The sequence below is a fragment of the Atta colombica genome, unplaced genomic scaffold (genome assembly GCF_001594045.1).
Source record: "Atta colombica isolate Treedump-2 unplaced genomic scaffold, Acol1.0 scaffold109, whole genome shotgun sequence".
Classification (NCBI taxonomy): Eukaryota; Metazoa; Arthropoda; class Insecta; order Hymenoptera; family Formicidae; genus Atta; species Atta colombica.
The window spans coordinates 598,291-620,669 of NW_017259194.1; the positions used below are offsets into that span (position 1 = coordinate 598,291).

The 22,379-nt window shown below is 32.6% G+C and overlaps 1 protein-coding gene across 3 annotated transcripts in view; it reads left to right on the forward strand.

Annotated features, from left to right (window-relative positions):
• The first annotated feature begins 1,691 nt into the window (after positions 1-1,691).
• The window catches only part of LOC108693547 (KN motif and ankyrin repeat domain-containing protein 2-like), a 35,558-nt gene continuing 14,870 nt past the window's right edge, over positions 1,692-22,379 (forward strand). The window contains exons 1-4 of one of the 3 annotated variants that reach the window (XM_018202551.1): positions 1,692-1,891; positions 18,070-18,164; positions 19,259-19,449; positions 20,092-20,329. In XM_018202551.1, coding sequence (XP_018058040.1) covers positions 18,119-18,164; positions 19,259-19,449; positions 20,092-20,329 — 475 coding nt within the window. In that variant the 5' untranslated portion in view covers positions 1,692-1,891; positions 18,070-18,118. Of the gene's footprint in view, positions 1,892-16,067; positions 16,252-18,069; positions 18,165-19,258; positions 19,450-20,091; positions 20,330-22,379 lie in introns of those variants that run through there. The other 2 variants (XM_018202556.1, XM_018202566.1) reach the window with 2 other exon arrangements.

The following is a 22,379-nucleotide window of genomic DNA, read 5'->3' on the forward strand; positions in this document are numbered from 1 at the left end:
AGCAAAAGAACGTTGAAATTCATTTATTGATATAACAGAATAAATTTGATATTTTAACATAATATTAAAATCTCTTGTCTCTACACATATTGCTAGTAATTTGACAGTCTGTCAATAAATTAATCAATTTATAAGTCTTGCAATTACTAAGTGCACCAGTTGGAGCCAATCGAGTTGCTGAATTTATGCTTACATGGCCAGGTCATTGCCACTGCTATGCAGTTGCTTTATTAAACTTTGTTGACTTTGGCACTTGACGAGAAACAAGTCATCATTAGACTGCCTGTTGCTGATTGGTTTTATGCCATATTGCAAACATTTCAGGCTACCGTTTAATTAAGAGACGTGTATGTAATTTACATACATAATGTATACACTAAATAATTATGAAAGAAAATTGTTATAGCCGCATTATAATCAGTATAATAATATAATTATCGACATTTAGTCCATATAACTTTTTTGTTGTATGATAGAAAACATTTTCCTGATAAAATAAAATTAGTAGTAACTAATTAGAAGAAAAATTGTGAAGAATTTTATCAGGAGATTTCAGCGACAAATCTTTACAGAAAAGATTTTTATTTTAAAATATACAGCCTTCGGAGCTATCGGTTTTCTACCTGGGACAAAGCTAAGAACCTCCGACTTCGTCGGGTCACGTCGGTGCCAGGTAGTGGGGTGTAAAGTTCCGAACGGCCCTATTCAGGGCCGAAGATTTGCCAATGGAATGCTCCTTTTTTTAATGTCACCCATTTCATTCTTGACATATTCTTGCTACTTTTTAAGTCACTTTTAAAATTTTTTTTTACATATCGTATTTATAGTTCTAAACCAATTTATTTCGTTCAAATATTTGCTCTTAATTTTAAAAATCATAGTTATTTTATGTTTTTTCATTGAGGTATTCAGCATTATTTCTTCAATATTATTACATCATTTTTAACAAACATTTTCATGAAGTTAAAAAAATTAAATATTAAAAGTTAAATCAAGAAAATCTATTAATATTAATATTATATAAAGTAATTTTATATAACAAAGATATCCACGCAAGTTAGATTAAGAGATGAAAAAATGATCTTCTTTTTACTCTTAAATGGCAAAACTTTTTAATCAAATGTATAATAAAAAGCGAAGCGTTTCTATCATTACGCTAAAACGCTTGCTGTGAAAGTAAAAAATTGAATGGATTGAAATATAAATCCAATTATTAAATTAAATAAATATAAATTCAAATAGTAAAAATCTCCTATCGAACAAATTCAATTAGTGAATATTACTTTAAAATTAAATGAATAATATATTTATAGATGAAATACATATTTTGCTGAATAGGAACGCAAAGAGCAAAATCAAAATCCGCGAATCCGTCCCTGACCCTACCGATCCCTACGGCAAGTAGTGGGTCCGAGAATTTCCACCCCGTCTTGTCTCTTTTCCTCGAGTACATGGGGAAGGGGGGGGGGCAACCTGTCGAGAACTCCAGCATCCTCATCCACTTCTTCCTTCTCTCTTCGATTCTCTTGGTGCGCATAGCCGCCCTTTTACCCGCGTCTCTTTTTCCGCGTCTCTTGCTGCGAACGGTGTATTATGCTGCACCGATGGAAGGGGCCAGAGGCCGAAGGAGAAGGAGAAGAACCAGTCGTGAACCAGAACCGTCGGTCCACAGAATCTCCCAGTCACCTCTCCGAGACTGTGCGGGGACCAGTGTGAGTGGAAATTGTCGCGCGCGATCTCGCCGACAATTGCGACCGTACAGGATCGATCGATCGGCGTAAAGTCGCCGCCGTCCTCGTCATCGTCATCGTTATTGTAGCGTACGATCGCGCGCAGATCGATCGGGACGATGATGCGGGTGGTGGCGAGTGAAGATGAAAAGAATTAACAGGTTAGTATTATCATTTTCGTGCTTCTGGAAGTAAGATAGGTCCGTTTGTGAATGATTTATCTGAAAGAAAAAACAGGTAAAAGTCAAAAACAGGTTGAAAAAAATCATTTGAGAAAACGAATGCTATCGTTTAGAGATACATATTTAATCAAAGATTATAATTATAATTCTTTAGTTCACTTCGAATATATATATATATATATATATGTATATATATATATATATATATTTCAACAAAGATAAAGAAATTTTTTGCAATAAAAAAATTATCAATCATTTTAACGAATAATAATTAAATCTTTTTTTATTCAACATGTCAGAATTGAAATGCGTTTTATAATTAAAAAAAAAAGTTTTTTCTAAATCGTAGCTCAAACGTGGATTAGATTTATTTAAATCGAAATTAAGGTTTTCTTCTATTACGTTAATATTATAAATATCATAGTGGACATCTCCTAAAGACAGATATAGTTGACATTCTGCATAAAGAAAGATTAATATTTCAACTAAGATATTTCAGTTAAAAGCATAATGTTCACTAAACGATTATTATATTACGAAGGCTTCGATTAGCTTACTAAAACGATTAGAATCTTAAATTAAGATCTAAAGCTAATCTTAAGCGCACCCTATTTCTACTAACTACCTGACAGCAATAATGTAAATTAAATTTATTCGCTGTGGCATGTTATAATAAGCATCCGGGATAGATTGCGGCGATTTTGCCGCGTTGTGTTATTATTTCATAACCAGAGTCACGAATCTTATTAAATGCATTTATTGATTTAATTGAATAATTATTTCACGCATGCTGTGTGCTTTATTGCACACATCAGTTAATCGCTGGAACGTCGACCAAAGAGTCAATAACCCGTGCTATATGAAGTCGATTATGTTATTGTTTTACGATAAATCATTATTTAGAAATGGCGTATTAATGTCGCAATAACATGATACATTGTTTGTATCGTATAATATTCGTATTAAGAAAAAAAAAGTTCTCGAGACATTATCATTACATATATTGTTTTTTTGTAATAAAAAAATTTAATTTTTATTGACTTTTTTCTTTTTATTACCTATGGAATTTGAAATATTGGTTAAATATTCTTTCTCAGTAATACGGTCATTATCTGACGATCGCATTAGCCTAAAGGGATTATCAATGTGATCAGCTTTGCACGATATATATATATATATATGATTATCGTATTTCAATCGCAGACAGGACACCCACGACAATTTCCAATTTGCATATTGCGCTACAGCGTTAGAACGTCTATTTACGAACGCTTGCATCGTTATTTATATTCTAGATATGCTTGATGGCAACTTATCTCTTTATACGTATATCAAACATGTTATCAGACACCCTTATGATAGGTCCATATCTCATATATTGGTTTTATTACGAACGTTATTTTTGAACGTAAATCTTTTGATAAGGCATTTCTGCACGCAATCACTTTATTATATTAATTCAAATTGCCAAACGGTATACGGATCTTTTTATCATAAAAAAACAAATATATTTTTGACAAACAGATATGTCAAGAGAGATACTGTCGAGCATGTTTTGCTGGTTAACTGGTGGTACACTAATCTTTCCTACAAACCTATGACACTCCAAAGCGTGCACCATCTCCTTTATAAGAGCACGCGCATGTTAAACATCGAGTCACGATCATTACGAATGACAGCAGTGTGATTAAATCTGCAAGCGTAATGTAGGAAATGTTATTAATAATTGGAACGCATAAGTGATTGGCATTTACTAAATATTTACTAAATATCTCCTTTTGAAAACAAAAATTGGGTATAAAAATGAAAATCTGAAATGTGAAAAATACTTTCTTCTCTAAATTCTTGATTTTTATTCAACTTAATTCGAAGTAAATGCAGCAATGAAAAAATTATTTACGTTACTCTCTTATTAATTAAAAAAAGAAATTTGAAATACATACAAAAAAAGTTTCGTAATAATTTTAATATTTGCAGAAATTATTTGCTAAATATATAGATGAAATAAAATTTATAATTCAGAAAATAGAATTAATAAATAAAATTTTACAAGAATTAATAAGAAAATTGAAATTAACAACATACAGCAAAAGATAGATTTAGAAATTTAAAAAATATGCCTTCTCTTCCAAAGAAAAAATTTGAACAAATTCGAAATAACAAAAGATCATCGATTGTAATAAATACTAATGACTTTACAACAAAATAAACATACATCTACATACATCTTGTAGTGTTCCACGCCCGTTTGTGTTCATATCTTTTTCAGGAATGAAGGCGCGCAGCAGCCTCCAGCGTGTGTGCGATTCTTTCTGTTTCACATAATTAATGCTCTCGCAGGCTGGATTACACAGGCCGCCATAATTGCCCGGGGATTAGTTCGCCATTAAAGCGAAGACAGCGTAAATGTCGTTTCCGCGTAGAACGAATAAGCATGATTTAACTGCGCTTTACGACACAATACTCCTACTCGCCGTGATAACAGCGCGTTGCGCCCCGAAGCGATAGTGAGGAATACTCGAGAAGATAGTTCGCCATCGTCATTTACATTTCGATTAACACTCGGCATCGCAGAAACGAATATTTTTGCACTTCGGCGAAGTTTACGCAATTGTCGGAGAGTCTAACGTATAATGTTGCATGCCATAAATGTAAAAGCTGAAACATCGTGTAAGACACGCGACGTAATCCATTTATTTAGCACAAACATCAAAAGCGACTGTTTTATTTTATGACACGTGGGTAGGAAGAAAGTACAATTGCTAATAAGATAAAAAATAGAAATATGTAATTATATTAACTCGATAATGCGTAGATAATTGAATACACTTTCGAGCTATTTACGCCAAACCGATAATTCGAACGTAACACGTATATGTATTAATTTGCGTGGGCTTTTACTATCGATGACATCGTCACAACTCGTCATTTTCTATCGGCCATTAATGAGATATTTCCATATAACGAGCTCTCGCTGCGCTTGGAGAATGCAGTAGCAGGTGCAAACAAACCTCATCTCCGTCTTTTTTCCCGCCTGATGGAGCCGATCTCTGTGATCCATGTGCGTCAATGCACATGTGCAATGTTACATAACAGATGTTGCGACATCCAGTCTATTTGGTTTGTAACAAAAGAGAGTATTTAGCACACAATCACTCGTATGCCATTCCTATGTTAATGTGCAGCATAAATTGCAATATCATTCATCGAAGCTCCGTGTTCTTAAAAAATAGATGCAATCATACTTGGAAATTATAAATTTCTTTCTCTATTAAGAAGTTTCAATTCATTCTGTTCATTAAATTATTGAAGTTGCTTTGATTGAACAATCATTTTTTAATATACATATAGAATTTCATTGTCAAAATATTAATAACACTGTTTGACAAAAAAAATACCAAAACAAGGTCATTTCTCATAGTTTTTTGGACTGATTATGAATTCGATTTCCAAATTGCTTCACAATTTTGAGAAATTTACAGCTTCAAAGCTGTAAAAAATTAATTTACAAAATAGCTTCCAATTTTATGTTTATTTGAATTAAGGATTTTTTTTCGTATTATACAAGCATCTAAAGAATTTTTTAAAATTCTCCGGTGTTAAAAAAAAGTTATTTTTTGTTGTGCAATAAATATTAAAAAATAAATAAATTTTAATAATAAAGAGATATAAAAAAAATGAAAACAAATCGAAACTAATACACATCGATACTAATATTCGTATATTTAGAAAATGCAAATGTCGGTCCGATTTCACTTTCTTCTTAAGTTTTCTAGGACGAAACGTGTGCACTCTCATGATACCAGCTCACGTGTGGATGCAGCTGTCGTCATAAGTAACAGATTTCTCATCGAACCATTAAGTAGCTATTTCTTCCATCTGCCTAGCAATCTCTGAAATACATCCACACAACATTCATAGAAATAAACATAGACATGGCAAGTTTTTATTTTGTAAATGTTATTTTTATTTTTACGTGCATATGCAAATAAATTAATATATGTAATATTTACTTTATTTATTGCATTTTATTTTCTTCAAGTATTTAAATTTTCTCGAATCTCTTCTAAAAATAATACTTATTTTTATGAATTACCAGTTACATTCGCGTTTGCTTTAACGTATAATAACGTACGTGATGGGCATTTATGAATGTAAAATGTAAAAAGTGAGTAACACGTTATTCGCAATGCCAAGACCTTGACATTATTTCTGAGCTCGATTAAGTCGTGTAAATAATCGCAAGCTACGCTTTTGACAACTATGGAAATATCTCTTTGAGACACCGAGAACGACGTCATCGCACAAAACATAATCATGTTGGCATACGCTTCTCGGTAATCTACGTAATCCTTTCATGAAGTTTCTTATTTGCGAGTATTCATTTTTCATTAGTTGTATTCATCTTTCATTTCATTGTTCATGAAGCAAATATGCTAATCAATATAAGAGGAAAATGCGCTACTCCTTGTTATGTGTAAATTTAAATTAAATCAATTGTGCGGATCTTTTTAATTAAGCTTATACGGATCGGCAATTCGTATGTACATGTAATTGATATGATTTTAATTAATTACATCCATTGTAGCTAATGCAAACATAAAATGATTCTTTAATTCAATTAGATTAAATTAAAAGACGGAACGCCTAAAGAGAACAAATTAATATATAATACTTATTATTCTCGACTTTCGCATTCACATATTTACAATAATCAAATTCCAAAGATTACGTATTAACAATACTATTTCAAATTCCTTTTTTTACGCAGTCTATTCTTTTGACAAAGAAACGGTTGATATTCCTGACGTGGTCATAATTTATTTTACATGAACCACTTTTCACTCACATGTATATGGTGCTATAAACAAATACCGTTGATGTGTGATCGCTTCACTGTATGAAAAATGAAAAATCGATCACGAGCAACACGACCATACATGTACAATAATGAGAGGCTCAAGTAGAATACATCCGGCGAGTCGGTCAGCACGAAATAAATCTCTCCTCGCTTAGTTACCTTTCTTGACCGAGTTTTTGTTCCCGTTGCACTTGCCCCCGTAATTATCCATATGACGATAATCACGCGCAGTGAAACGACGACGGCGTCCACGTCGTCGAGTTAATGAATCTTTTACCGTATATGTGTGTGTAGGTATGTATGTAATTTTTTTCATTTTACATATCTTTGATTGAGAAAGAGAAAAAGAAAGAAAGGAATAATAACACCAATTTATTGAATGAAAATTACTCAAATAAAAATCCTATTATTATATAAATAATAAATTCTTAATTACGAAAATTAAATGATATATATTAAAATAATGAATAAAGATTTTTCTATAAAAAACACAACGAGTTACAAATATACGTTACAGTCAATTTTCTAATATCAATTCAACTCCGTTTACTTTATCACATTTTCTTCGTTGGATCATCCAATTAATAAAGTCTCATGCTACATAATATATAATATAAAACACGTCTCTTATAGAGCGTGCCGCAAGATTTATTTAAAATAGCGGTGACTTTTCGAACATTGAGCTCCGTTTATCAAAATAAACAATCGTCGGAGCGAGCATTGCACGCATGACTGACAGACATACCGGACATTTATATTCAGATGTAAATGGAGTCACTAGGAATTGTCAATATTCGCCTCAACACAACTCGGGTCTTAAACTCGTACATATACTACATATGTTTGCATTAAACTTATGTAATTCTTAGAGACATGAGAGATTGAAATCGTAATATCAGTTTTTTAAATTTCGTTACATTCGAATTTATTATTTTTATTCTACACGAGTAAGTTCTATTGTGCATTTCAGTAAAAGATTAAGATTAATTTAGTAGATTATTTCTAGTAGTAGTTCTTTGTTGCAATTTTCTTGTTGCATCGAAATTTTTTTAGTACATAATTATATTTATAAGTCTAAAAGTAAAATATAAAAATTCTTAAGACTAATATTTGTTGCTGAAATTGTCAAAGTAACTTTTAAGTCTTCACTTTTAAACAAAGCGATACGATAATTTTATTGATACATATCTTTTATTATTGCGAAGATTTATGTTTTGAAAATAGATGATATTCTATTGATATTATTGTACATAATTTTTAATCATGTTTAAATACGTAGAGATATTAGTGACCCGTCATATTTGGTAAACATACTAAACATGTTTGTGATTCTAGCTTTGAAAAGAAGCGCTAATTGAATGACCGAAAAGGTAATTAAAGATCTCAATCAAAGAGAGAGGGAAAGAAAAACAGTCGCTTCATTTATAGTTAACGTGCATGAGTTATGAGAGACAGATTAATATACAGAATCTCTATCATCGTTATTTTCATCCAAGCAATAAAAAGTATTATGAATAATACAACGCGAGTTATTTGCCGATCATGATTTTATAAAAAGTATGAAATCATTGTGCAATAGTTTCCTAATCGCGCTCCTGGATATACAAGTATATCAAATTTAAATAAGATAATCTGATGAATTTGGTAAAATCATAAAATAGCTACGTGAGACCTTCGCTGAAACAAGTCATTAGTATTTTCGATGCGTTCATCGCAGTCACATCTAAAAGTCTCGATCTCGCACAAATCTCATTTTATAACGCTTTGCGTTAAAAAAGACTCATTTGTTTCTGACTATATCACAGATTTCAACGAATATATTCGATTGATATAATAATAATGAGGCTGAGAAAAAGAGATAATATTGCCAATATGGCCAACAATGAATTTTGATAAAAGATAGAATTTTGATAAAAGATAGAAAAGATAGAATTTTGATAAAAGAATATCGCGATTATTTTAACTCGTAAGAAGGTCTTTTTCCCACTTGCAAAGTTTAACATCTTTTACTGGAATAATGTCAATGAAAATATTACCGTGTAAATATTTGAATGCTGTGAGGAAATTGATAAATCGCGCATAAAGAAGTACTTGCAAAAATTAACTTTCATTAAAATACGGTTTTTTACGAACCATTAATAAAGCGCAGCATTGCAATTAAAAAATGCAATTGCGACCGAAAGGTTTATGCAAAGCAATGTTATCGCTAAAAATTGACGAGTTATTCAACGGAATTATTCAAGGCTTTCCACGGCGATGATTATTGGCGCAAAGTGTGTTCTCAGCTCTCGAGCTTTAAACGCTCTTAAAGGAGTGAGGTACGCTCATGCCGCACCGCACGAGTCGTATTATTCAAGTCGCACCGCACGCGTGTGCGTAATATGTATGGGCGAGAGGCTGATAGGTGGGCTTATGTTCGTTACCATGTACCGGGTGAAGCGAAATGATGGTCGTGAGAATTTTTCAGGTAGCTTGGAGAGTTGAACTCGGAGAGTTGAGTTATATCATATGTCAATTTTTTTTTCTCTTTCCCTTCCACAAGCCTCAGACTTCTTATCAGATTCTTATGAAAACTATTATATGTATATACATGAAAAAAGTAAGTCACATAAAAAGACCATTAATATTGATAAAACAGTTAGAAATAAATTTATTAAAAAATAAAATCAAATATTTTGGAAAAGCATACTAAACTCGTCATTATTACCGAATTATTTCCAGTATAATATAAAATGAATATCTATTTAAATTACTTTTTTAATCTCTCTCTCTTTTTTCAAAATTCTTTGCGTTAGGCTATACGTTGTGTATTAGAAGTCAGCTTTTTATGGTGAAAAAAAAGAAAACGTCTACGTGATTTCCAGTAATGAAAAGAAGCGACGCGACATCGGCTGCATAATGCATGCAGATATGCATCGGTGCTTCTCTTTAACGCGACATGACGAATCAATGAATAGCTTCTTCCGCGCAGAGTGGCAGATCTTGTAGCGGCGCAGGTGCCGGAATGTTTTAAGCACCCTTTACATTTGTCCATCTATGTACACGTGCGTGTTTGTATGTGCTTATAACGCCGGCACGTAGCGTGTACGAGAGAAGTCTTGCGTGCACGCCCACGCATCGCACGCCTCCGCCAGCGAGGCCTCGTTGCAACAGGCCCCGTGTACCACAGGCCCAATAAAGGAACACTCACACTGTGCTTCGAGATAGATGTTCTGGTAGAGAAAACAAAAGTAGGATGCGGCTGAATTAATCTAAATAATCTTTGACAATCAGTTGCCACTCAGAAACAAACACTTCATTCAGTGTTCTTCTCATTATTCTACATTCTCTCTCTCTCTCTCTCTCTCTCTCTCTCTCTCTCTCTCTCCCTCTCTCTTTCCGATTATTATTCCGCCTCCAATATTACTACATGATGCACTTGTTAGAAAAAGATCTGACGAAATATAAGAAATGAAATGAATTTCTCAAAATTTTAGCAATTTTATCATTTCAATATTACTATTATTTTTTTCTTAATAACACTTTTTTATAAAATACATAAAAATTGAAATTAATGGCGTGGATGTAGCTTTATTAACTTTGATCTAATAGCTGTGATTATGGTTAATGTGGGCTATACAATACCATAAGCGCCTTTACCTTTTATATCTAGAAACAGGCGTATCTAATTTATCTTCAACATTTAATGTATAAACTATCTCATTAATTCACGTAATATGCGACTCTGCGTTATCATGCGTGTGTCTTTTCACAATAATATAGAGAAATGTTTATAAAAAGGCAATCTATATGTAACAATATTTTCGAAAAATTTGTATTGGGTTATCTGAAAGAGTTATTTATGCTTATCCTCTAATCCCATAACACTCGTATTTTTTACAATAATAAAAAGTATCCGATAGTCAGAAGTCTACGTTCTTTTTTAATTCCTCAGTTTTTTTTTCTATGTAAAATTGACGGTTGACTGAGCAATCGTCGTTATTGTCGAACAACGGATTTTCCAATAACGGTAATCTATAATAACGCGGGATGTTAGCGACTCGATACTGCGTCATTATATGCAGTTTATTATGCAAGATGTTTTTCCAACAGTGAGCAGCGATAACATTGTATAATCTATATTAATTATACATTTTCCCGATATCTACTGAAAATTAATAATGTAAAATAGCAATAAATTTCACGCGTTCCCACTGCGCTTCCCAGTATTTGAAATTCCTCTGATATTATCATTTTCTTACTTCAGTTAACTATTAATTTTTAAACTAACAATTCAATTACGATTATAGAAATTACTGAAGTTAAAGAAAATACTATTCAATTATTACTATTCTTTTATTTATTCTTTTATCTATTCTTTTATTCTATTATTAAAAATACTCAATATTTCAAATTATCAAAAATTGTTTACATACTTTTATTCTAATTTTTGTAAAGTTTTAATCAATTCATTTGCAACAATACTCGAGATTCGTGATCTTACGTGACGATATTCACACTTCATTCACAACATAATGGGCTATGATAATCACAAATTAAATATGGTAAGCAAAGAATAGCATGATTGTTCTTCGACTGATTCGTGCTATCTTTAGATTCATGATAAATAGACGACTTGTAATTTTTATCTATCTATTACACGTAGATCGAAGTTTATGTTGCAGACTATTTTCTTTTCTCCGTTGTCATTGTATTCTCTCGAACGTAATATGACCAGTAATCTACAATTATTAATATACGAATTATTAATATACTGGAATGTGCTATTTAAGTATTAATTAAATTCAGTGCTACAAATTATTAAAAAATCAATTCTGAACTCGTTAAATAATCTTTATTCCCTTCAGTAAATGTAGAATATATTCTATAACATGTAAGAATGTTAAACCAATGGGATTGGAAAAGCACACGCGGATAAAGAGAGGCACGTTTCGTAGGTGTTCCGACTGTTTCGATCTGATTCCGCTGACGATAGCGATCTACATTCGAGTTTAATTTCTATTTATATGTCCCATTGTCGCGGGCGAACACAGAATGGAGATCAATTTCACGCTCAACTAAATCGCATGCTGCGATATCGGTCGGCATGTTGTATTGGAAAACCCTTGAGGCAAATGTCTCCCATTTGTTGTTTCAACGATGACAAATGAAATGCCAGCGCACAAAGAGCCGCAAGAACTTAATTAATGCTAATCGGAATTTGAAGTTGTGAGCACAAAAGCGCCGCTTTTTACAATCATCGATATTTACGGCTTTTATTCCATTTTAATTACTTAGAAATTGATAAAATATCATTACATATCAAAACAAATATTACACAGACACATAAATTGATTCGTTTTCTCTTTTTATATTATTTTCAATATTATTTTCTTCTTCGATAAACTATGTATTTATTAGGGCTCGATCTTATTTCAAATAAATTTATTTAAAATATATATTTTAAATAAAGGAAAAATTAAAAAGTTATTTAGTATTTATTATTTTAAATAACTTCTTCTGACTTATTTCTTATTTAATATTTCAAATAAGTTCTTGAAACCAATTTTTTATTTTTTATTTCAAAGTCGTGTCATTATTTTACCGACTCCTACGAGTTTATATTTTAAATAAGTTTCTGGAACTTATTTTATATTTTTTATTTTAAATAAATCGTATCAGTTATTTTATCGAGCTCTGGTATTTATATTTACTGACAAAGTACAAAATATTTACAACAATCATATTATTGTAGATTACAATATTGTTTTCTGCTTTTCAATTTCTTCGGAAATGTTTCCCTTTCTTGATTATTTGTTTTCAAAACATTTGAAAACGCGTTTGGTTTCATGTGAATTTTCACATGGCGAGTCGTTACTTCCTGTTGTTGCACCGCAAAAGAGTCATGAAAGAGAGACCGCATCTTCGCGGCGAGAAGATGACAAAAATACGCGTTATAGCTCTAGTCGTCATCCGGTGCGGTGATATTTTCGGCGTGCATACATTCATTGAGAAAAGCCTTAATGGGCGAACGGTGTGTGGGCGTATTAAGCGTGTGCGTGTGTCCACAATACACAAATCCGTCATAATAATCTGTCGAGTATATACTCTGTCTCTTTAGTGCGCAAGAAACTAACATCGAATAGACAAACGGAATATCCACGACCTTTGCAATGTGACATTCAAGTCGGTCATTTCCCATTCACGAGAAAGTGGAAAATGAATGGTATAAGCATTGATGCGTCCAAGTCACTCAAACAATATAGTAAAGAAATCAATTCTGAATGCGTGTGGCGTTTCCGGGTTATTTTTACAGCACGCAGTCATGAATACGCGTATTGCTCAATTCTAATCCATTATTCCATTTTGAAAAAAAAAAAAATATATATATATATATATATATACAATTAAAATTATTTTACATATAGTAATGACAAGGATGCATGTTTAGACACTGCTGCTATCAAGAAATTGTATCAAGAAAGAGTGACGATTATAAATTACTTTAAAAGGTAAGACGAGTGTACAAAAATTCGTCGTATAGTTGTCATTGCCGTTTCCGCGCGTTGAAAGTGACAAATGGTCGAAAACATAAAGAGCACCGTTTCTTAGAAGGGCCGACAAACGCACGCGTTCAAGGGTGTTTGAGAAACATGCGTGATATATTGGGCTTTACATGCGTGCTTTATCGGGCTCTAAAGCCGCGTTAGGTGAAATAGACGAGCATAAAGCATGACGCATAAGCTTTGTAACTTGTTGTTTCATGATACAATCTCGTTTGGAGATGACGATGGAGTTTTACGAGCTCTCGAGCACGTAGAACGCGAAATAAGTTACGAACCGCGGAAGGATAATGCCCCCGAATAACTTCAAGAAGATCCTGCGAATCGTCAAGATCTGATTTTTCCATCGCATATGCAAGATGTATTCTTTTCGTTCGCTTCGTGTGCCTGCACTTTGACGATGCACATGACTCTTTATCTTTCACTCTTTTCTTAGTTTCCTCCTATTTATATACTGTGAAGAGCCTCGTTATAAGTATCGCATGGTTAATATCATGCTTTGAGAAAAATTCTCAACAAGAGTAGAGTTGATGGAAAAACAGGAAATTGATATTAATGTATCCCGCTAACCCTTCACACGTTACTCATAATTGTTATGCGTCCTGTTGTATCGTATTACATCCTCATACCGATAATGTAAGGGTAAAGCGAACGATAATCAATTATTCAACGCACATCGAAGATTCCTAAAGTTGTATACTTTGAAAGATTCATAAGAATATACCTTTGACTCAAGAAAAGTATTCCGAGTATTTTTTACTTTATAACATTGTATAAAATCTTTATTGATATATATGTATCTATTAAACTCTCAAAATAATTATTTAAATTAAAAGATGAGAGAATCTTTCAGCAGTATCTATTATGATAGAATAAAATAATTAATTATTTTAATAAAAATATATTTTATTTCATCTAATTTTTTATTTTAATTATATAATAATAATGAAAAACATATAATAACGTAAAATAATTTATTACCATTTTAAACATGATTGCATGGGAAATATTTTGCTAAACACTCGCGAGAAATCTAATAATAGCCTACGCCAAGTTCAATATTATCTATGAAGATCAGAGAGATGAGCACGTTGTACCAGACAGATGCAAATGATTGCATCCGTTACACGCGGTAGTCGAGACAATAATTCATAATACAGCTGAATGTATCATAATATCGCGGTCATACGATGGAAGGGAGAATCGCAATATGCGAATGGCCGCGGGTCTCTTGCACGATTTCTCTATTGTTTACGAGCCATTGTGTCCATAATCGTAGGCCAAAGGCCAAGGAGACGGCAATACGACACGTCGCGGTGTTTCTTTCCGTGTGCATCGTGTGCACAGCGCGCGACATTGCAGTCTTATCTGATCCGACACGAGAGAAATGTTTTGTCGCCGTGCAAACAACTCTTTCCCTTTGTCGGCGAGATAGATGGGATTTTCCCGCGCCGGATTGTTCCGCTTTATTGCATCGTGTACTCGCGACTATTTATACGTTCCGTTAATGAAATCTTGCGTTTCACTTGGCGAACGATTCTTCGTTTCGATCGCTTTTGGCGATACATACCGTGAAAATGAAAGTTAGCACGCGTTGTTACTCTCGAGCTCGAGCGCACTCGAGCCTTCCTCTTTGGTCTCCCGTAGGTGACAAGTGACGAGAATTTTTATAGTATGGCAAAGAAGTAAACAGATCGAGCTTGTTTTCGTTGGAAAGTAATAATGACGTTTATGGCGGTATGATGAGATGTATTTGGATGAATCAGACTTCGATCTCGTTCTTATCATTTGTCTACTTATATAACTTCGTTGTAATAAAATAAAATCAAAATTTCAATCAATTTCTCAAAAATTTTAGGTTTCAGATTTTTTAATATTGTATTTTTCAAATTTTGTAAAAACAAATAATAAACTAATGTCAAAACATAATAACATTCATCATAATAAAGTGTGTAATTTCGTATTATATAATTACGTCAGCCATTCATACAGTTAACAAGAATGTAAAGTTGAGCTAATTATTATAATTGAATTTCTCGACTCGATCGAGCTCGTGATATGCAATATATTCAATATAATATCCGGTTCTTACAGTATTAACGGCGAAATTGAAAGTGCACAAGTATTATTTTCCATTTTGCCTTTGCAAGCATATTATAACGAGACACGTGTAAGAGCTTTGAATATATTATTACAATATTCATGCGTATATTATATGTCGACGTCGTAAAATAATTTTCTGGAGACATTAATAGATAATCGAAGATGAAAGTGGTTGTACCAGGGCATTAGCCTTGCAAGGACGAACGCGATCATTATTCACTACCGTCTTCTTGCTACTTGCTAACTTTATGTACTCGCATGTACGAACATATGTTTTAGAAAATCTAACGTGACATCTGGGCTACATTAAAATATTTGCATTAACATTATATCTTCTCACACACATTAAATAACAAAAAGATTCAAAAATTGATTTATTTGATTGCAAATAATTAATTTTTTATTTGTCATATTCCAAGAGGCAAAATTATTTACTTTATAAAATCTTTGAATGAAAAAGAAAATATGGGAAACTCGAGGCACCTTGTATGTAATCAACCGGATAATTAATTCTTGTGGAGGCGTCGCGCGTGATATTTCGTCGTTCTAATTCCTGCAACGAGCGTATGGGCGTACTATAATTCGTTATCAGACAGTCGAGCTTATCAGAAACACTGTATATCGATCCAGTTTAACATTGTCGAATCGACGTACTCCGATGTAAGTCACGTTGGCGCTTTCCGGTGCGGAATTTCGCGCGATTTATCGACACGTTCGTGCGTTCATCGTTTTTCTGAAATTAGGCCATGGTTTCTGAGCTCGCGCGAAGTCACTGACTTTACTTTCCATTCAACGACGACACCGCCGCGCCGCCGAGTCTCCCTACACTGTACGTGAGTAGCCTCTAAGTGATCCCTTCGAGCTCGCCGAGGTGGTTTTCTGTCACGAAGAGGAACGTGCTTTCATCTTGATTCGACTGCGATGTGAAGATTTTTCTCACTCGCTCGAACACTTATATTCACTTTGTCTTCCTCTAATCAGTTTGTCGAAGGACTGTTTGATTGGTAGACGTTTTGCGCACGTGGACCTCAATAAAGATCTCCGAGAATTTCCTTTATCAATAAGTATAATTATGTTTCGTAACTTGAAGTAATACTTTTGATTTGAGAAAATTATAACAAGTAATAAGTTGAAAACTATTTGACGTAAGAGATTTGACTTGAATGATTTTGAATAAAAAGTGAAAGCCACGCATAATTTCATATTACATCATGTTTCATAATTATTATTGTACGTGCATATAGTTAAATTATTAATTTATGATGTTTATACAACGTGATATCATCAATTGAAATCAAAGAAAATTGTTGAGCGAAAGTTCTTTTATGAGTTCTGAAACAATTCAATTATAAAATACATACATAATAAAATTAACAAATGCGTTTATTTTATCGGTAAATATAGATATCTATCATAAATATGTTTATTATCTTATATATCGCTCGGAAGATAATGTTTCCACAGAGATATCTCTTTAAGATACCGATATAAAGATAATGAATGTGCAAATAAATACAAAGCGTAGATTGCAATATAAAAGCGGAACATTAATTCTTTATCATATATTATATTAAAGATTCTGCAAAATTTAAGGTAAAATTTTAAGCGAGCGGCAAGTAATATTTCGAGAAGTCGAGAAAGTGGCATTTAAAAAAATTATTATCCAAGCGATTTACCGGAAATATTGCGCATCGAATATCTTCCGCTCACAGAACAATTAAAAGTTTGTGGGGACGACAGACAAGAAATTGCGGGAAGACTATCGTCAGACCAGAAATCCGGGATACGAAATTAGCTCGCCCGTCGCGGGCGCGTCATGAAAACTATGTTTAAGGAGGTTTAATACCTTTCTGCGGTTTAAAACGCGACAAACGTTCGGCGCCTAAAAGCCCACTCTGCACCATCCGCGTATAATAATTCTTTCAACGTACGAACGTGGATGATATATCACGACAGTGTCGTCACAAATTTCTTAGTCACGTGGATAACTGTCAATTAGTAAAAAAAAAATACGTACCGCCAAATTCTATTTTATTCCACGCATATAATATTGTATATAATAATAGATTTGTCTAAAAGTCTTAAATAATTCAATATTAATTAATAAATAGCTAAACAAGTAGCACAATTAAACAAGTTAACTGCAGAAATTATGTTGATGAATTATAGAAAGTATCGAAAAAGTCTGAGAGAAAAGATATTCGCGACTAATTAATCTCTCCATAACTCGCAATCCTGTGTAAAAGAGAATGTTTTTGCATTTTCGCGCCCCCATTTATTAAATGCTAATTGCTACATCTTAATTAATGAAGATCTTATTGCAAACTTTCCTTCAATTGAAATGACTTAAAAAACAAAGAGAAGTCGAGAAGCGGCTGATTAGGTTGTACGATTTTTGACGAAGGTATCTGAAATGATTAGAAAATTATATAATTATTCCGAGAAACTACAACGTCCGTGCGGTTGTGCAATAATTACAATTAGGGCGTGCAGACAGTTGTTTCGACTTTCGCTCGAAAAATCTATCGCTCTCGGAATTTCTTCCTCTTCACACATTTCTTATATATGTACGAGCACAAAAACGCGATGCAATGTATGAGTCTCTTCATGACATTTACGCGACTAACGTACGATTTTATTTGCACTTTCAGGATTATGGAAACGCGAATCTGCAAGTGTGTCTGACGATCAGCCGGGATCATGGCCCTGACTGTCGTTCCCTCGACTCGTGTTTTCAATGGAAATGGTGAGTCACTTTTAATAAAAGTGCATATGTCTATGGAGATCGTTGGCCATAATTGAATCGGAAATTATAAGCGTGGAATATAAGAATCTATCTACTCAATATTATTTTATATTCGAAAACAATATCTATGATATTTAAATAAAAGTACGAGAAAGATAACAATAATCATCATTGTTATTATAACACAAGATTATTTTTCTTATATAATTTTATTTATTTTAAAAACATTAAATTTTATTTCATAGATACTATAAAATTACCGCTATTATTATTATTTTGTCTAACATTATTTTCATTTCTTATACGTAATTATATGTAAATAAGAACAAAGACACCTGACTGCACATAATTCAGAATATGTGACGCGGAATACTTCGAAATGTGTCGAGGCGGAATTCATTAAGTCATTGCCACGTATGTTGTGATACTACGAGCGGTATGACACTAAATGGAATCTCCATATTCTTCGACTAACGAACTTTGCGAGATTATTATAAGTATGTTTCTCTGGATAGTTGCCAATGGTTACAACATATTTCGGTTTACATTGCGCTATGGCCATTAACCTCGAATAAAGAGTCATCGACGAAAATATCACCTGATTAATTCCAATTTTAATTCTAATTAAAATAATTAATAGATTTCCAATCCAAAATCAACCAAAAACTTTCTTAAATCACGATCGAAGTGTAAACAAAACAATTCCCAATTGTTGATTATTCTAACAATTAATTTAATCATCATTAATAATTAAAAATTTTGATTAATATTAATAACCAATTATATATTACAATTTGAAAATTTTTTCGAGTAAGAAAAAAAAATTGATATTATTAGATAAAATAATATCATTAATTATGTATATATTTTTTCAACACGCACATAAATTAATCAAAATAAATAATTAATGAATTCAATTTTAAATTTAGATTTAAGGCTGAAACATGCGCTTTTCGAATAAACAGAACTTGCAGAAATTTGTGTTATCTTGATGGCGCAACCTTGACCGTTGTCTCAATAATAAATGCTCATCTTATCGGAGATAAATGTAAAGGCAAACGAAATGTTCTGAGGTAAAATGTTTTTGCTTGTAGTGGGGACGCAGGCGTACGTTTCCGGTTCGAAATGCCTTTGTTGCCCTTATGGATATCACATCGATCTGGATTTCGTGCGTTATTGCGAGGCTGTCGCAGCCGGAAGTGCCGGGGACAGGCCCTGCACGGAACGGCGTAAGAAGCGAGAACGTCGTAGACAATGTCAGTCAATGGAGGTTCTTCTTGGCCTGGTAATTAGTTAGCAATATCTCTAATTACGTGTACTGAAAGCACCATTCTATGGTGCTTAACAAATAATAAAACCGTGATTACTATATATATAGTTCAATTTTATGAGAGAATATTTCCTATAGCGAATAAGTAAAGAATAATAATATAATATAAATAAATAATAATTAATGTCACATTTTAAATATCTTATATGTTATTTATTATATTTATTATTATAATGAATAATATAAATTTTGCTTTAATGATGTCGATAGTGGCATTTAATTAAAAAGGATTTAATATTTATTTGACGTAAGTAAGGTAAATTATGATAAATAATAATCGGTTGATGATATTCTGTATTATAGATAAAAATAAAAGACGTAGAGCTTACATTTAAATGCCATTTCTAATTCCATGTTTTAAAAAATTGCAATGATTTTAACCATGTATCAAATTACTCGCGCCTAGTTTGTTTTCACTAAAATTTATCGATTTACTTTGACGAGATAAACGAGATGTTCATCGCAAGACGACGAAACCGTGAAGATTCAAGATAAATCACTCGACAAAATCGCGATGGAGTGTACTAACCTAATTTATATCGGACGTGGCGAACAAGCGTCCTCGTGTTAGATAGTTTCCTTTATTTTTGATTCTAGGTGAGTCCGGCACTGGCGGGCATAGAGGCTGAATTGCCGAAAATACCACAAGAATGTACGACCGCGAACGGGCTGACTACTCTGCCGAGATCAAATCATCCGCCGCCAAGACAGCAGAGAGATTTGCATCCCTCGCCAGTCGTCGATCTCAGCGATGTCGTGGGTGATTTCGAAGCAACCCTCAAGCGATCTTGCAGGTCATCGAAAACTTCCGATTGTCGACTTTTCACAGAAACCGGTAAAACATTGCTTCTCTTATCGATCGAAGAGCGAGAAATATTGCAAACATTAAATATTACATTATTATTAAACAATTACTATAGAATAATTATATAGAAATTTTCTAATTATAGTTTGATCTCTCTATTAAAATATCGCGACAGGAATTTGACGTTTGCAATTTGTCTTTTATTTAGAAACAATCGTCGTTAGAAATTTATCGCAGTAGAAACTTATTAATGAAACTTAATAAAATCCATTTCATGTCAAGTGCCTCGTCAGAAGACAAAGATCGTCGGAAGACAAAGAATTTTGATCTCTAAATTAACGGTAAAATAATTCAAATTTATCATGAAAAATCGGAGCATTATTTTGAAAAAAAAAAAAAAAAAGAAAAAAGAAAAATGCTTTCGCGACCATGATGGTAATTCAATGAGTCGCACGACGAATTAAGCGGAGTAAATAAAAAGAGGTCTAATAATTTTTCATGCACATTGGATTTCTTCACGCTAAATCTGTTCGCGGCCATCTTAGGATTCTCCATGGCCCAATGACCTGCTATATAGCGAGCAAGCGGTGCGAGGAGAGAAATGGCCTCTTCCGTGTCTTTGAAGTCGCCACGGCATCGGAACACGTTAATTATTTCGTTATGTGATTGCCTTCTTATTATAGGCACCGATGTTGATTTCACGAGTTCTCACCTACTCGAATAAATCGTCGGAAATTGTATTGTTTGGAATCGTCGACGCGTTAGAAATTACTTGTGCGTAAGTTTTCTGCGTCTAAAGTGATAATTGAATAACACCTCGCCGATTGAAAGTGCGACTATAATTAATTAATTGCGAGAAAGCAAAGTAATATGCAATGTTTTTTTTTCACTATGTTTATAATATCTTCTGCGATGCAAATTCACGAGACGAATGCGTTTACTGTTGAATATTTTCTTTTCACCAAAATATTATTTTATAGGATTTAAAATGAAATGAAAGATATACGTTATTTTTTATCTTACGCTAAATTATTCGAATTAAGAATTTAGAACAGTCTCTCTCTTATTTTCTTGAAGAAATTTTTCTCAAGCGCAATTAAAATCAAAACTTGCTAAAATAATTTAAAATTTCTTATTAATTTTAGTTAATTTGTTAAATCAAGAAAAGAAGTGTGCAAAGTGATATGCTTACACAGAGTTTTTTTTTTACATTATTATATAAATTTATAATGAATGACTTACCATCGTGTGCGGTAAAGAATTTTCATAAGAATATTATAAACTCTGAACTTTATAACTACTTTAAAGGTACCGCTTGTCTTTAATTACGAAGAAATCGTTCGTGCCAAACATTTTATTTCGCAGGCTCTTAATTTTATCAGATGTTTTAAAAGTGTCGCTTCGATCACCGTTATTTCTTTTAAACGCTTTAAAAAGATATCTTGTCTCGTTTTGGTAAGTCAACTATCTCGTAACGGCTTTTGCAGTGGTTTCCAAACTTTTGCATTCTGTGATTAACAAAGTATTCTCTCATAATAAATTTAAATCGAATGATGTAAACATAGAATATAATATAACTGACACTCTACTATTGAATACTCAATAAATCTATATTAGTTTTAATTAAATAAAATTTTAATGCAAAGAACATATTACGAATATTTATAATAAATTATAAATAATAGTTATTTATAATTATTTATAAAACAAAGAAATAATTATATTATACATAAAAAATTTATTCTAATTTTATCAAATGCATAGATATTTTAAAACAAATGTCCTAAATATTAAAATATAAAATTATAACTGAATAAGAATAAACTTTTCCTCTCGAGATAAATGCAATAGCACGAAGTTCAGAAGCCATTGGGTGAAAAACATTTATCTCGTAGTTGAGTCATATGTTTTTTTTGCGACTAATTAAGTAATGAGACAGTTGATATCATTATGATTTTTTATTTTACCATTAATCACATTCCGATAATCTCGAAAACATCAGACCACTTTGCACGCGCTTCACTCTCTCTCTCTCTCTCTCTCTCTCTCTCTCTCTCTCTCTCTCTCTCTCTCTCTCTCT